The sequence below is a fragment of the Podarcis tiliguerta genome (assembly GCF_965153285.1).
Source record: "Podarcis tiliguerta genome assembly, chromosome: 7".
Taxonomy (NCBI): Eukaryota; Metazoa; Chordata; class Lepidosauria; order Squamata; family Lacertidae; genus Podarcis; species Podarcis tiliguerta.
The window spans coordinates 60,605,419-60,618,865 of record NC_139540.1 but is presented as its reverse complement, the minus strand read 5'-3'; the positions used below and the strand labels follow the sequence as shown (position 1 = coordinate 60,618,865).

The following is a 13,447-nucleotide window of genomic DNA, read 5'->3' as shown; positions in this document are numbered from 1 at the left end:
AAACAACAAAGTACCAGTTGAATGATTTGTGCATGTGGCCAAACACATTTCTTTGCTACATCTAAAAAGAACACTTGCACTAGGAATGTGCCCAAGACATTTCTATAGCTTTTTGGTGGCATTCCTGTAACATCCAAAGCTGTCATTTGATCACGCGGCTATAGCTGTTTATGCAACACCAGAGCTGCATTTTGGGAAAGAGACCTGTATTTTACGGAAGGTTGAGGTTCTTTATCTGAATCCAGAGGAATTTATGCACGTGCAGAAAGACATCTTGCAAGGGCAAGAATTGCCATGCATTTAGTTTTGTTTAGTCATCATTGCCCAGGGAACTGTATAGCACAGGTAAGCTTTGATGTGGTGAGACAGCTGCATTGCTGAACACCTTTGAACTGCTCTGCAATTTAGTGCAATGTTATACAGCTAAAAAAAACTTATCTCCATGTATCAGAGGCATCCATTGGCATTCTGAACAAGTACCCCCGAGGCTACATAAGAACCACAGCAATTTAGCAACTATTAACAGTTTGCAAATGCAAGGGAATGACAGACACAGAAAACTTGTCCAGTTTTGAAGGAACTACATTAAACAGAGGTAGGACACAAGAGAGTCTTGTCTCTGAGGACATGATATTTTCACCACCCACCCATCCTGTATTGCTAATTGCTTGTTTCTTATAAGAGAAACAATTCATACCACTCACAAGACAGCAATTAAGGCTGCTGTCCTGTTGTCCTGTGCCTGTTCATTTCAAAGAATGAGGCCAATGGCCCATCTAGTCCAGCATCCTTTTGTCAGGTCAACAAGATGCCTATGAGAAACCAGCAAACAGGGCTTGAGCACAACTGCACTCTCCCCTTCTGTGGTTTGCAGTACAGTGGTACCTCGGGTTACAGACTCCGCTAACCCAGAAGTAGTACCTTGGGTTAAGAACCTTACCTCAGGATGAGAACAGAGATTGCGTAGTGGCAGCAGCGGGAGGCCCCATTAGCTAAAGTGGTGCTTCAGGTTAAGAACTGTTTCAGGTTAAGAACGGACCTCCGGAACGAATTAAGTTCGTAACCAGAGGTACCACTGTATCTTGTATTCAGAGGCACACTCCCTCTGACAGTGGAGCCACAATGTAGTCAATCATGGATAGTAACCACAGAATGTCTTATCCTCCTTGAATTAATCTAATAATCTTATTTTAATGCCATTCCAAGTTGTGGCCATCACTGCCTCTTGTGGGAGTGAATTTCATAGCTTGGCAAAGAGAAATGAGTTTTGCTTCCAAAGAAATGTGCAGGACTTCAGTGTAAGAGGGCATCGTTTATTTAGTAGCAACCTATGCCAAGACATAATTAGGCTACAATAAAATACAATATACACTATAGCCCCCAAGAGGCAAAAACAGTATCCGGTTCATGGATATCCTGAAAAACCCAGGCCACATATACACCATAAAACTGACGGATGCTTTTGTTAAGGTGCTTACTTAATGAACTTTATGGAATGTTGCAACATATACATACATGCAGAGTATCACTTTATATTTATATATGTATACTGTATTTAAAATGATAAAAGAAACAGGCTGAGATTGCCAAAACCCTTTATAATTTCTAATCCATAAAATGAATTTAAAATATTTAGTATAAAACTTCTAGAAAAAAATAAAATTAAATGATCAAGTTTCATTTTTGTACATAATATAGAAAACATTTCCAGTTCTTTTATTTTTTTTAAGGCATTATTCTGCATTGGATTCTGTCCATTTTGTGTGCCTCAGTAAGATGCCATATGTACCAAAGAACGTTTGAATGACTGCGCATAATGGGAGAGTTCTGTCACCCGGTCCACCATGTCTTGCAAGGATGCTGTGCTGGGATAATTCAGGGCAGCCACCTTGGTGGACATGACGATGCATTTAAGCAATTCGCAAAGCTGGTTGCTGGAGTTCATTATACTGTTGCGTATTTCCTGAGTGGTCAACTGCCTAGTGAGGGTGTCCCCAATGAACACCAGCTTGTGAGCACTTAAGATGACGAACTTGCTATGCGCAACAAAGATCCGCGGTGGCTGCGCAGCACTAATGCAGCTGAAGAATGCGTCGATGGCGTTTAAAAGGGAGATGAAGTGAGTCTCACACTGGTCCGCATAAAACAAAAGCAGCTGCCTTTCCTGAGAGGCCATTGGGCTGTTCACAGGGTGAAGGCCTTGAGGCGGCTTCCATTTCGAGATGTCGTTTTCCACGGGCTTCGTGATTTCTTGCTCCAGCCACTGGAACTGATTCAGCTGAAAAGGAAACAGCAGAGTCAATGCCACGTAATTTCAAAGTGCCGTTCCCTCTAATAGCAAGCTCTTTAAGTGCCAACAGGATGGAGGACAAAATAGGGCAACAGGAAAACAAGAGTAGGAGCAAGCTTGGGCGAAACCGGAGGAGTGCAAAAAGCACATTTTAAAAAAAACACGTTTTGTGCTCTGTCTATTAAGCCTGTGGGAAGAGATGCCATGCTTTTAATGTGCTTTCAGGGGCTTAGTACATTTTGCATGCTTAATAAAATAATAAAGAAATGTGTGTTCTGAAAAGAGGACAGCTTCTCCTGCCCCCTGGCCATGTGGTTTAAAGAGACAGCAAATTCTCCATTCAGTGGCATTTTGTGACTTTTTTGCTGTTTTTGGCGCTTCCACAAACTCTTACCTGGTGATGCTCCAGCTGCATCTTGCTCTGCTTGATGATATTTTCCTTCTCTAGAAGCTCTTTCTGTTGCCTTTCAAACTCCTCCTTCCCCTGATTGGATAACATTTAAGAAACAAAACAAAGAATGCCATATCACGCATGTGCGTCTCTTGAGATGACAACCAGCTAGGAGCGTAGCTGTTGCACAGCAGGTATTTCATTATGTTCTCGCTCCAGTTGTTATCATTGAGGAGAAGGAAGGGGTACAAGAACAGAGAGAGCTCACCATGTGAAATGATCCCAATAAGAGCGACAGCATTCATCCCCCCATGCGATTCCTACCAACTGTCATTCAGAGGCAGAACACAGCCACCGTGACTAGTAGCCATTGGTAGGAGATGGGGCAAGCAGCCTACTACTGAGACCCTGGGGTGAGCTGCTGTCCAGAAAATGGGTGCCAGTGTGAGGGATTTCCACCTTCACCTGCAGCACTTGAAGCCAGAACCAGAAGAGGCCCGAAGAGGGAGGAGCAAGGACTAGCATAGCGATGGAGTCTCAGATTGCTTGGAAAGGACCCGGGGGGTGGGGGGAGGAGATTTAGACAACAGTGGGAAGGTGGGGACCTTCAAGCTCCACAACTGGCTCGTAGGGGCAATATCTACCGCAGGGGTCAGCAACCTAAGGCCCATGAGCCACAAGAGGCCCAAAGGGGTCGTTTAACCGGCCCACGAGCCGCCCGCTTGGCGAGACTCCGCACGCTGCACTAAACCGGCACAGCGTGGCATGGGGACTCGTTTCCACAGTGCCAGAAATCGCGCACACGTGTGATCCAGCCCATGGAGAGATCTCCGCTGGAGTGAACCGGCCAAGGTGAGGTAAACCTTGCCGACCCCTGATCTACCGGGATGAGCTGCTTTGCTCATTAGGCCTGGCCTTTTGGGCCAACCATGTTTCCTTGAATAAAGAGTTAGCTTCACTGATGCCATGTGAATCATTGCTCTCCTACTCCTGACCTATGATGATGGCCACTAAATAGCCTCGGCCCAGTATAACTGAAGGAGCATCTCCACCTCTATTGTTCAGCCCAGACACTGAAGTCCAGTGCCGAGGGCCTTCTGGTGGTTCCCTCACTGTGAGAAGTGAGGTTACAGGGAACCAGGCAGAGGGCTTTCTTGGTGGTGGCACCTGCCCTGTGGAACACCCTCCCATCAGATGTCAAGGAAACAACTATCTGACTTTTAGAAAACATCTGAAGGCAGCCCTGTTTAGGGAAGTTTTTAATGGTTTATGTTTTATCGTATTTTTAATATTCTGTTGGGAAACCCAGCCAGATGGACAGGGTATAAATAATAAATTATTATTATTGCTGGCTTTAAAGGGAAATTTAAATGGATTCATGGAAAATGGGCAACAGATATCCATTATTGCTAATATTCATTCTAGTTCAAAGGAACATCCATGTTTCAGGGCAGTATAGCTCGGAACAGCAGTTCCTGGGAGACAAAGCACAGAGGTGGGCTGTTGCCTTCCTGCCCTGCTTATCAGCCGCTTCCCAAAAGCATTTGTCCCTACTGAAAGCAGGATGCTGAGCCCAGGAACCTGCTGTCAGACCACTGTATACTGACTGGCAGCAGCCCACCAGGATCTCAGGCAGGGGTCTCTCCTAACCCTACTAGGAGATACTGGAACCTAGGACCTTTGGCATGCAAAGCAGGTGCTCTTCCACTGAGCTACGGCCCTTCCCCAAACCTGGCTTAATCCAGCGAAGCAGTACCCACCTGCAAGTGCACGTAGTCGTAGTCATCCATCCAGCTCTTCTCCGAGCCATCGCTGCTGCTGCTGCACTGGCAATGCTGGTCTTTGGAAAGGAGGGGTGACAAAGAAGCACAATGGCCCTGGCTCTTGTCTCCAGGGTGCAGCGTCTGGGCCTGAGGGCTGTCGTATACGTAATCTGCAATCTCCGACGCATTCTTCAAATAAGAGCCACTCTGCCCTTGCTTGAAGAGCACCTCGGCGTTGAGGCTGATGCTGGTGGTGAGCTGCTTAGCATCGTCCGGGATCGTCCTCGCCACCATCACAAAGCGGTCCAGATCGTCGCATTTGTTCTGGACCTTGTTGACAGCCAGGACGTTCAAGGACCAGCTGCAGCTGCTGAGGTCGTGGCTAGTCTGGGTTAAAATCTGGTGCGAATCTTCCAGCCTCTGCAGCTCCCTCCTCAGCTTGTTGTAGAGGCTGAGCTCAGAGAGGAAGGATGCGTTGGCCGCAGCTCCTTTGGCAAAATGAAGGTAGTCAACCAGGGACTGCTCCACCTTCTCGACGGCCGCGTGGATCTTGTTGATGTGCTTCTCCATGTACTCGTAAGACCGCCAGTCGGAGTTGACGAAGGCCATTAAGCTGGAGACAGTGGTCTCTACCATGCTCTGATGCCTGTAGAGTCTCTCTATGGCTGCGTCGGGATCCAGCGCTAATCTCTTGTCCTTCTCTGGGGTGGCTGAAAAGGATGATTCTTTTGACGTTGTGGAAGATGTGGACATGTTGCTCCTGGTGCTCCCTGTACTAGAAAAGGACAGCCTGTTCATCCCATCCGTCACGTCCTGCAGCCTTTTAGTGTCCTGTGTCACCTGCGGAGGCACATCGTACACACCCTCTTTGGTTTCACCATCCCCAAATCCCAAGAGCTGTCCGGAGAATGGGACTCCTCTGGGGGTGTCATAGACGTCCATCTGGGGAGCTAACTGCTGCCCAGCAAAGGGGGTTTGGTGGCTCACTGGGACATCGTACAGGCCTTGCTGGTGTGGAGGGAGGTCGGAAGGGGCAGGCGGGCTGCAAACACATTTCTGCCCGGTTTCCTTTGCAGCTCCTTTGGCCATGGGAGGTGGGACGTCGTACACACCTTCTGGCCTCGCATCATGCTTCACGCAAGAGGCTGAGTCGGACGAGCGCTCCCTGGGATCTGTGGCATCTCTGCACCCCAAAGGTGGGACTGAGTAGATCTGGAACACGAAAGTGGGAAAAAGCCATGAGCTGCAAAAAGGCATCGCCTCCATACCGTGAGGCCTGTGATTAATTCGTGAAGATATCTAAGACACTGAGGCAGGTCACCATAAATGCTTGCACTGGCTTCCAGAGAAGGTGAATGCATGCTTAGCTATGGTGTTGCGATCTCTGGATCAGCATGGTCACAGCTCAGTAACACCAGGTTGGGCCAGACACATGATGTAATTGCTCCTCAGTGCTTAGGGAAGGTTGGTGGTCACCATGGAAAGTAACCCACCTTACCCAGATGGTTTATCAGTAGCTGTGTTAAGAACTATATTGTGTTTTTAGCTGATGCTTGCACTCCACAAAGCTGCAGCACCAACAGGAAGGAAGTTTGGGAATGGCCAAGAAACCCACCATGTCTCCAAAAAAAAAGGAACAAGGTAGCTTGGGATGACTCTCCTTCCTTGGAGGTTTTTAGGCAGGGGTTGGATGGCCATCTGTCAAGGATGCTTTAACTGAGTTTCCTGCATTGCAGGGGGTTGGACTAGATGACCCTTGGGGTCCCTCCAACTCTACAATTCTGATTCCATGACCCAGTGTCAACACCCTCTCCATCCCCTGTTCACACCATACAGACACGGCACCTGCTTTACTTGGGATGGGAAAAGTCTCTTCCTTGAAACCCTGGAGAGCCACTGCCAGGCAATGCATTACTGAGGAAAGATGGACTCACGGTCTGACTCATAGAATTGTAGAGTTGGAAGGGACCACAGGGGTCATCTAGCCTTACCCCCTGTAATGCAGGAACCGTTTGCCCAGTGTGGGGCTCAAACCCACGATCCTGAGATTAAGAGTCTCACACTCTACTGACAGAGCTATCTCAGCTTTCAGAGTGTAAGTCAGATTCCAGGACTCCTATTACTGTGGCGCTCTGTGGCAAAGCCTTGCACAAGGGAATACCGCATAAGCAGGTTGCGCGTGAATGTGTGCCCTGATGGGAAACTTCCACGGGGACGGGCGCACCAGGCAGTCAGAGCCCCAGAGAAACCAACAAAGCAACTGGGAAGCCAGTGAAGCAACACGGATGAACTCCTCTCAGGTGAAGCAGAAAGATCCAAATCAGCCCGCTGCACGAGTGTTGATTTTTCAAAACTCTAATTACAAGAATGCCTTACGTAAAGCTAGTAATTACACTCTGAAGTTTATCTTTATCACAATTTTAAATAAATAAGCGAGCTGCAAGCTTGAGGGGAATGTTGAAAGGGCTAGAGAGTTCAAAGCGCTCCCTGCTTCTTCTGTAAAATGCAAAATGTACTTTTTTTGTTCAAACATGCCTTCGACACGGCATGAAATTACACGTTTGCTTTCAATGGAGGAGGAATAGACTTACGCCTTTTGCAGGAGGCACATCGTAGACCCCTTGAGGTTCCACGTTCCCCATCTGGGCGGTGTGTGCGGGACCTTTGAATGATGCAGGGGGGACGTCGTAAATCTTAGGAGAGAAGAGTCGCGTTAACACAAACAGAGGAAAGCACCACAGGGACCCACAGCCATTTCAAATCCATCTAACCCCACTCTGCCCCTTTGCTTGGGAATTACTTCTGTAACAAACAGGATGAGGTTTGGGGTTTTACTTGCTGTTGCTTAGGGTTTAAAGAACAACAAACAACAATGGCGACATGCAAAGTCATCTCCAGACCACTTTCATGCTTTTCTAAAGGACCGGTTTTCCAGTTTTGGAAAAGAACGAACGTATTTTGGAAAGATATTTCTGAAGGACTGGGGTCATATTTATTTATTCATGACATCTGTATCCCAACTTTTCCCCAGGAGCTCATGGCGGCTTATGTGGTCTCTTCACTCTTCACAACAACCTTGTGAGGTAGGATCAAGTTAATAAGTAACAAGTGGTCCAAGGTTACCCATTGAGTGGCTGGATTAACTCCCAAGTCCAATGGACTCCCATTGAGTCCAACTAACTTATCACGATCACTGTCAAATGTGGTTTTAGTAGAATTTGGAATTGTTTTGACAGATTCCAGATCAGTAGAAGAGAAATGTGTATGAGAGAAATTTCAGAACATGGACATAAGATGAGCCCTCACTGTCTAGGCTAGGATCCTGCTTTCAAAAGGATTTGGAAACTTGGGATTAGTTGCCCATCGGAGAGGCCCCCCAAACAAGACATGACGGCAATTGCCCTGGGCTCGCTGCCCAACTACTGCTATTCAGTGGCATACAGCTCCTGAACACGAAGTTCCATTTAGGCTGATATCCTGTGTCAACTTACACTGAACCAATGGGACTTACTTCTGAGTAGACATGTACAGGATTACACTGTTGGGTCTATCAATGGCCATTAAAACTCCATGACTTTCCCTACGCCCCTTGTAAAGCCAGCAAAGGCTTACATAACGAGTCGTTAATTGTTCAGCTTCCCTTTGGATCCCCCTCCCCCCCTTTTTAATTGAGGTTACCTTGGCTACTTTCCAGTCCTTCAGGAAGGAGGCCCACTTTCATGACAAGCTGCGTATTTTGTTAGAAGGCCCGCAATTTAACATTTGAGCTCCAGTGGCTTGTTAAATTTTAATTTGTACATTAGCAGGGCTGGCCTTAACTGTTAGGCAGGTCGCCTTGGGCAGCTGATTTTGGGTGGTGATGAAAGGGCCATAAATGGTTAGTGATTTAATTTATTGTTATATATTTTACTGCCAGGGAGAGACACTTGGGATATATATATATTTTTCGCCCTATAGGACGCACCGACCCATAGGACGCACCTAGTTTTTTGGGGGAGAAATAAAGGGGGGAAATTTTATTCCCCCCCCCCAGCTGCAGATATCTGCCCGAAGCACGGGGCGCCCTGCTTCAACGCGCCCCGCGCTCCAGGCAGCAGGTTGCTATCCGCAGCCTAGGGAGCCCTGCAGGAACTCCAGCAGGCTCCCCAGGCTTGCTGATAGCTTCCTGAAGCGTGGAGAGCGAGAGGGGTTGGTGTGCACCGACCCCTCTCGCTCTCCACGCTTCAGCGAAAGCCTGCATTCGCCCCATAGGACGAACACAGATTTCCCCTTCATTTTTGGAGGGGGAAAAGTGTGTCCTATAGGGCGAAAAATACAGTATATCTCCTTTTATCTTGCCCCCAAATAACTTGACCCACCTTGGTACTATGCAGCTTGATTTGGGTGGCTAAGAAGATGGAGTAGCCCCATGTAGGGAACATTCCAGCAGTCCAATTGCAGGTTATTAAGAGCATAAATCACTGCACCCGGCTTATCTAAGTCCAGAAACAGCTGTAGCTGTTAAATGAGGCATAGGTACACTGCACTGCTGAGGCCACCTACGATTCAGCTGACAACCTGGCACTGAGGAGCAGCCTCAGACTATATACCCGTACCCCGTGATATCTGCCCCCTCCTGGGAAACACCTTGTGTCCAAATTCCAACATCAGCTTCCATCCTCTGTAGCACAGCAGTGAAAATGTCTGACAATAACCTGGAAGACCAGGGTTCCAATCAACCAATCGTCTCTGAAGTTCGCTGGGAGACCTTGGGCCAGTCACTGCTTCTCAGCCCGGCCTACCTCACAGGGTCAAATGGGGAGTGGGGAGGAACCACATATGCCACCTTGATCACCTTGGAATAAAGATGGGGTATACGTGTGATAATAATCATCAGGGCTTTTTTTCAGCTGTAACTTGCCGGAACTCAGTTCTGGCAGCTCTCAGGTGAGCGCTATTGCCATTCTAAGAGAACAAGGGAGGAGTTCATGGTGAGTTCCGGCACCTCTTTTTCTACAAAAATAGCACTGATAATAATAATAATTAATATTAATATTAATATTATTATTAGTAGTAGTATTATTAATCATCATCTAACATTGTGCTTGTGTACTATTATTACTGTAGTGTGCTTAATTTTTGCTTTAAGCATATGTGCATTTGTGGGAAATGTGCTGTAGCAATAAATTGACTATGACCGTAGGAAAGCGATCTACAGGAAAAGGCTTCTGACACGGGGCTCGATCCTCCTGCAGCTTTGACACTTGTGATTTATCTCAGAGCGGCCGCCCTGCTCCTTCTCCACTGAAGTATGAACGCAGCTGCTGATGGTAATTGATGCCTAATCCCTAACAATTTTCATGAGGTGTGAATTAACTCTCCCGCCCTACTATCCCTCCCTGCTCTGTTCCACTGAGATCAGCACATATGTGTGCCATTTACAGTCCCCCTGGACCTTAAGATGTGGAGCAGGAAGGGCTGAGTTGGGTGTTTCTCCATTCTCTCTTGGGTGCTTGCTCTTTGCAAAGGTTGCTCCACCAACAACATGGGGAAGGTCCATGTTGCTGAACTCCTAGCCAGTGAGGAACTTCTACATGCATGACAGAAATGAGCAATTCCTTGGTCAGATAATTTGCACTCGTGCGGGTTCCCCTAACACATGACAGCCATGCTTTCATTCTTTGCCAGTCCCAATATAACATGGCACGAAGCAAAGGAGGTCAGCAAGACTTTCTGAAATATCTAAGCAGGACACCAACCAGTAGAAAGGCAGGGCTCCATCATACAACAAGTAGGCTGCTGCCTGGAGCACAAATCAATTTCAAGGGGTACTTGTTACATTGGAAATTATACACAAGTCCCTGTGCAAAATGGGAGGGGACCCTGAGGATCATCTCGTCCAACCCCCTGCAATGCAGGAACATGCGGCTGTCCCATGTGGGGATCAAACCTGCGACCTTGGCATCATCAGCACCACGTTCTAACCTACTGAGCTATTCAGAACCCACTGAGATGCCCCAGGGCATGCTGGGAGACACAGTCTTTGTGCCAGGATAACCTCAGAGTAAAAACAAGCTAACAAACCCTAACCTACACAGGCAAGTATGCTGTATTTTCTTATAGTATGCAAGTCCAGCTAAGCTATTTGTACTCATATTCAAGGGACCAATATTTTTTATATGGAGGAAAGAAAACATCTGAACTGAGAAACAGCATTTGGAAAAACACACACAACAGACCGCTTTTTGCTTTCAGTTATTCTGTGTGACCACTTGAATAGATTATTCCCTTAGAAAACAGATGCAGATTTTCTATTTTTGAGCCACATGCAGTGCATTCATTAAACTCTGTGGCCATCTAGAGAGTGGGAAAGGCAATCTGGTCAGAGATTATTTAAAAAAAAAAAAATCTGGAATGAGTAAACCTGATCCACATTTAGGAAATAGATAAAATGCCAAGACCTCAGATGCAGATTAATTTCAATGGCCATTGACAGCTTTATTGGTACTTACCCCTTGGAGAGGACGAATCGGTGGGATGTCATAGGTATCCTTCTGGTATTTGGTAGGGAACTCATAAACATAACCTTGTCCTGACCTGACTGGAGTTACTACCTATGGGTTCAAAGAGAAAGACAGGAAAACATAAATACTGAGGCACTTGGCCAGACACAGGTCAGCCATGTTAAGAGTCTCTATACAAACATTCATTTCACTAGTTGATGGCAGTTTTACCGGGGGGGGGGGGGGGGCCAAACCATCGTTATTTTGAGAGTAAAGGGGGGGGAAAGGATACCTAAGATAGCTCATAACAACTTTAATCCTGTGTGTGTGTGAGTGTGTGTGTGTGTGTGTCTGTCTGTCTGTCTGTCTGTCTGTCTATCTATCATGCAGTGCTTTTTTTCTAAAAAATGTTTAGGGGTACTCTCATTTTCCTACTCATATTGAAATATTGCCCCTCAATGAGGCCAAACTTAAATTCACAAAATGTTTAGGGGTTTGTGTCCCTCTGCACCCCCCAGAAAAAAAGCACTGTATCTATCTATCTATCTATCTATCTATCTATCTATCTATCTATCTGCCAGCCTAATGTGTGAGAGCTCTCTCTCTCTCTCTCTCTCTCTCTCTCTCACACACACACACACACACACACACAGAGAGAGAGAGAGAGAGAGAGAGAGAGAGAGAGATGCTTTATTTATCTGCTACTAGTCAATCTGGGAAGGAAGCCCATCTGGGAGAATGAAAACTCTGATCCTAAACCTCCACAGCCTTGTGGGATATCTTTGGGAGAATACAGGGCTAAGGAGTAAACCCTGCACAAATCCAAAGTCCCTAAGATGGTTGGATGCTGCCTTGTACGCCTCCTTCTGGCAACTCCTGCAGCCAAGCTGGTGCCAAGCGTATACCGTATTTTTTGCTCTATAAGACTCACTTTTTCCCTCCTAAAAAGTGAGGGGAAATGTGTGTGCATCTTATGGAGTGAATGCAGGCTGCGCAGCTATCACAGAAGCCAAAAGAGCAAGAGGGATTGCTGCTTTCACTGCGCAGCGATCCCTCTTGCTGTTCTGGCTTCTGAGATTCAGAATATTTTTTTCTTGTTTTCCTCTTCCAAAAATTAGGTGCGTCTTGTGGTCTGGTGCGTCTTATAGAGCGAAAAATACGGTACCTCAGCTTTCCTTTGGACCACGTCAGTGAGGCCAATAGCAGAGTCTTGTCGCCTGGGAAGCCCAGGACGTCCACACACACTGCCCAGGCTTATGCCCCGGGGAGGTCACTTTGGTGCTGCTGATGCCATGATTTGACTTCACACACCCTTGGAGAAGCATTCCATTGTTTCTTGTGACAGGCGGATGCCAGCAATACGATCAATCTACATGCCCACATGGAGATTAGCTGTGGATCAGATGTACCCAACCAGCATATCTGCCACATAGACCACATTCACCCATGGATTTTACTCTGCAATGATAGCTTGAAGTGACACTGATGATACTGGGGACTGCATTTAAATTCAGAGTCAGTGTTTGGAGAGAGGGTGTCCAGTGATTGTATACCTATGATTATGAGGTGCTTCAGGAATTACATATTTCAAGTACACACACACACACAAAAATGCATGAATGAGAAACACGGGCAACGGATTTCAGAGGCTGTCATATAAGTGCACTCAGCAGACAGCCATGGTTGGTTGTAGCTTCCTATGCAAGCTACAGTCTGTGGTACTCTGTGGTGTTTGTGACGGATCCTTTTCTCGATCCAAGGCAATATTTAGAATGTCCCGCCTCAATCACAGGCTAATCCACTCCACTCCCACTTGGGGAGTCAAGGGGAGCTCAAGAAAGAAGAGTCTTGTTGTATGGCTATATGCCAGCAAGGAACATGAACTAAACTCTACACCTGTTAAGCTTATTCTGCATCCAGCTGCTGATCTTTAAGAATTCCAGATGTTCTTAAATAGACTGATCCATCCTGGAGGGGGTAAGTTGGAGTTTTGTTTTTGCATTTCCACTCTTTTTTTGGTAATTGCTGTTGTATATTGGAAATCTATATTTATTTTTTAAATAATAATTCCAGGTGTTCTGATCACATCACTCATTTTTCTTCACCTGCTATAAAGGAGCTCTTCATCTGAATTTACAAACCAGCTTCAGATTAAATTGGGTTAACAAATAAATGCTTTACATCTGGAATGAACATCTGACTCTCCCCAGCAAATATGCAGTTAAGTGCAACTTTTAAAAACTAACACTAAAGCCATCAACAAACTTTATAGAGGAAACTGATACTGCCAAAATAATAAATGTTATTTAGCTGCACATTTTTTTTATTAACGCCCAGACACAGAACCAAAAAAGATGCCTGAGAATGTGTTGTTAGGAAGCAGTGCTGCTTAATTTAAAAGAAGGCAAATCGAGATGAAATTTACTTTTAATTTCTCTGGTAAAATACCAGCAAACCCCAGCATGTAGCTACAGTTCTGGGCAAGACATTTATTTGCAAACAGCATTGTTTTAATGCATGG

The 13,447-nt window shown here is 46.2% G+C and overlaps 1 protein-coding gene across 2 annotated transcripts in view; it reads right to left on the bottom strand.

The window, feature by feature from the left end:
• Nucleotides 1-1,292: 1,292 nt before the first annotated feature.
• The window catches only part of NEDD9 (neural precursor cell expressed, developmentally down-regulated 9), a 70,393-nt gene continuing 58,238 nt past the window's right edge, over nucleotides 1,293-13,447 (bottom strand). For both annotated transcript variants that reach the window (XM_083449360.1, XM_083449359.1), the window contains exons 3-7: nucleotides 10,936-11,037; nucleotides 7,036-7,137; nucleotides 4,442-5,656; nucleotides 2,685-2,774; nucleotides 1,293-2,278 (exon numbers count right to left, since the gene is read on the bottom strand). In XM_083449360.1, the coding sequence (XP_083305486.1) occupies nucleotides 1,769-2,278; nucleotides 2,685-2,774; nucleotides 4,442-5,656; nucleotides 7,036-7,137; nucleotides 10,936-11,037 (2,019 nt within the window). In that variant the 3' untranslated portion in view covers nucleotides 1,293-1,768. The remainder of the gene's footprint in view (nucleotides 2,279-2,684; nucleotides 2,775-4,441; nucleotides 5,657-7,035; nucleotides 7,138-10,935; nucleotides 11,038-13,447) is intronic.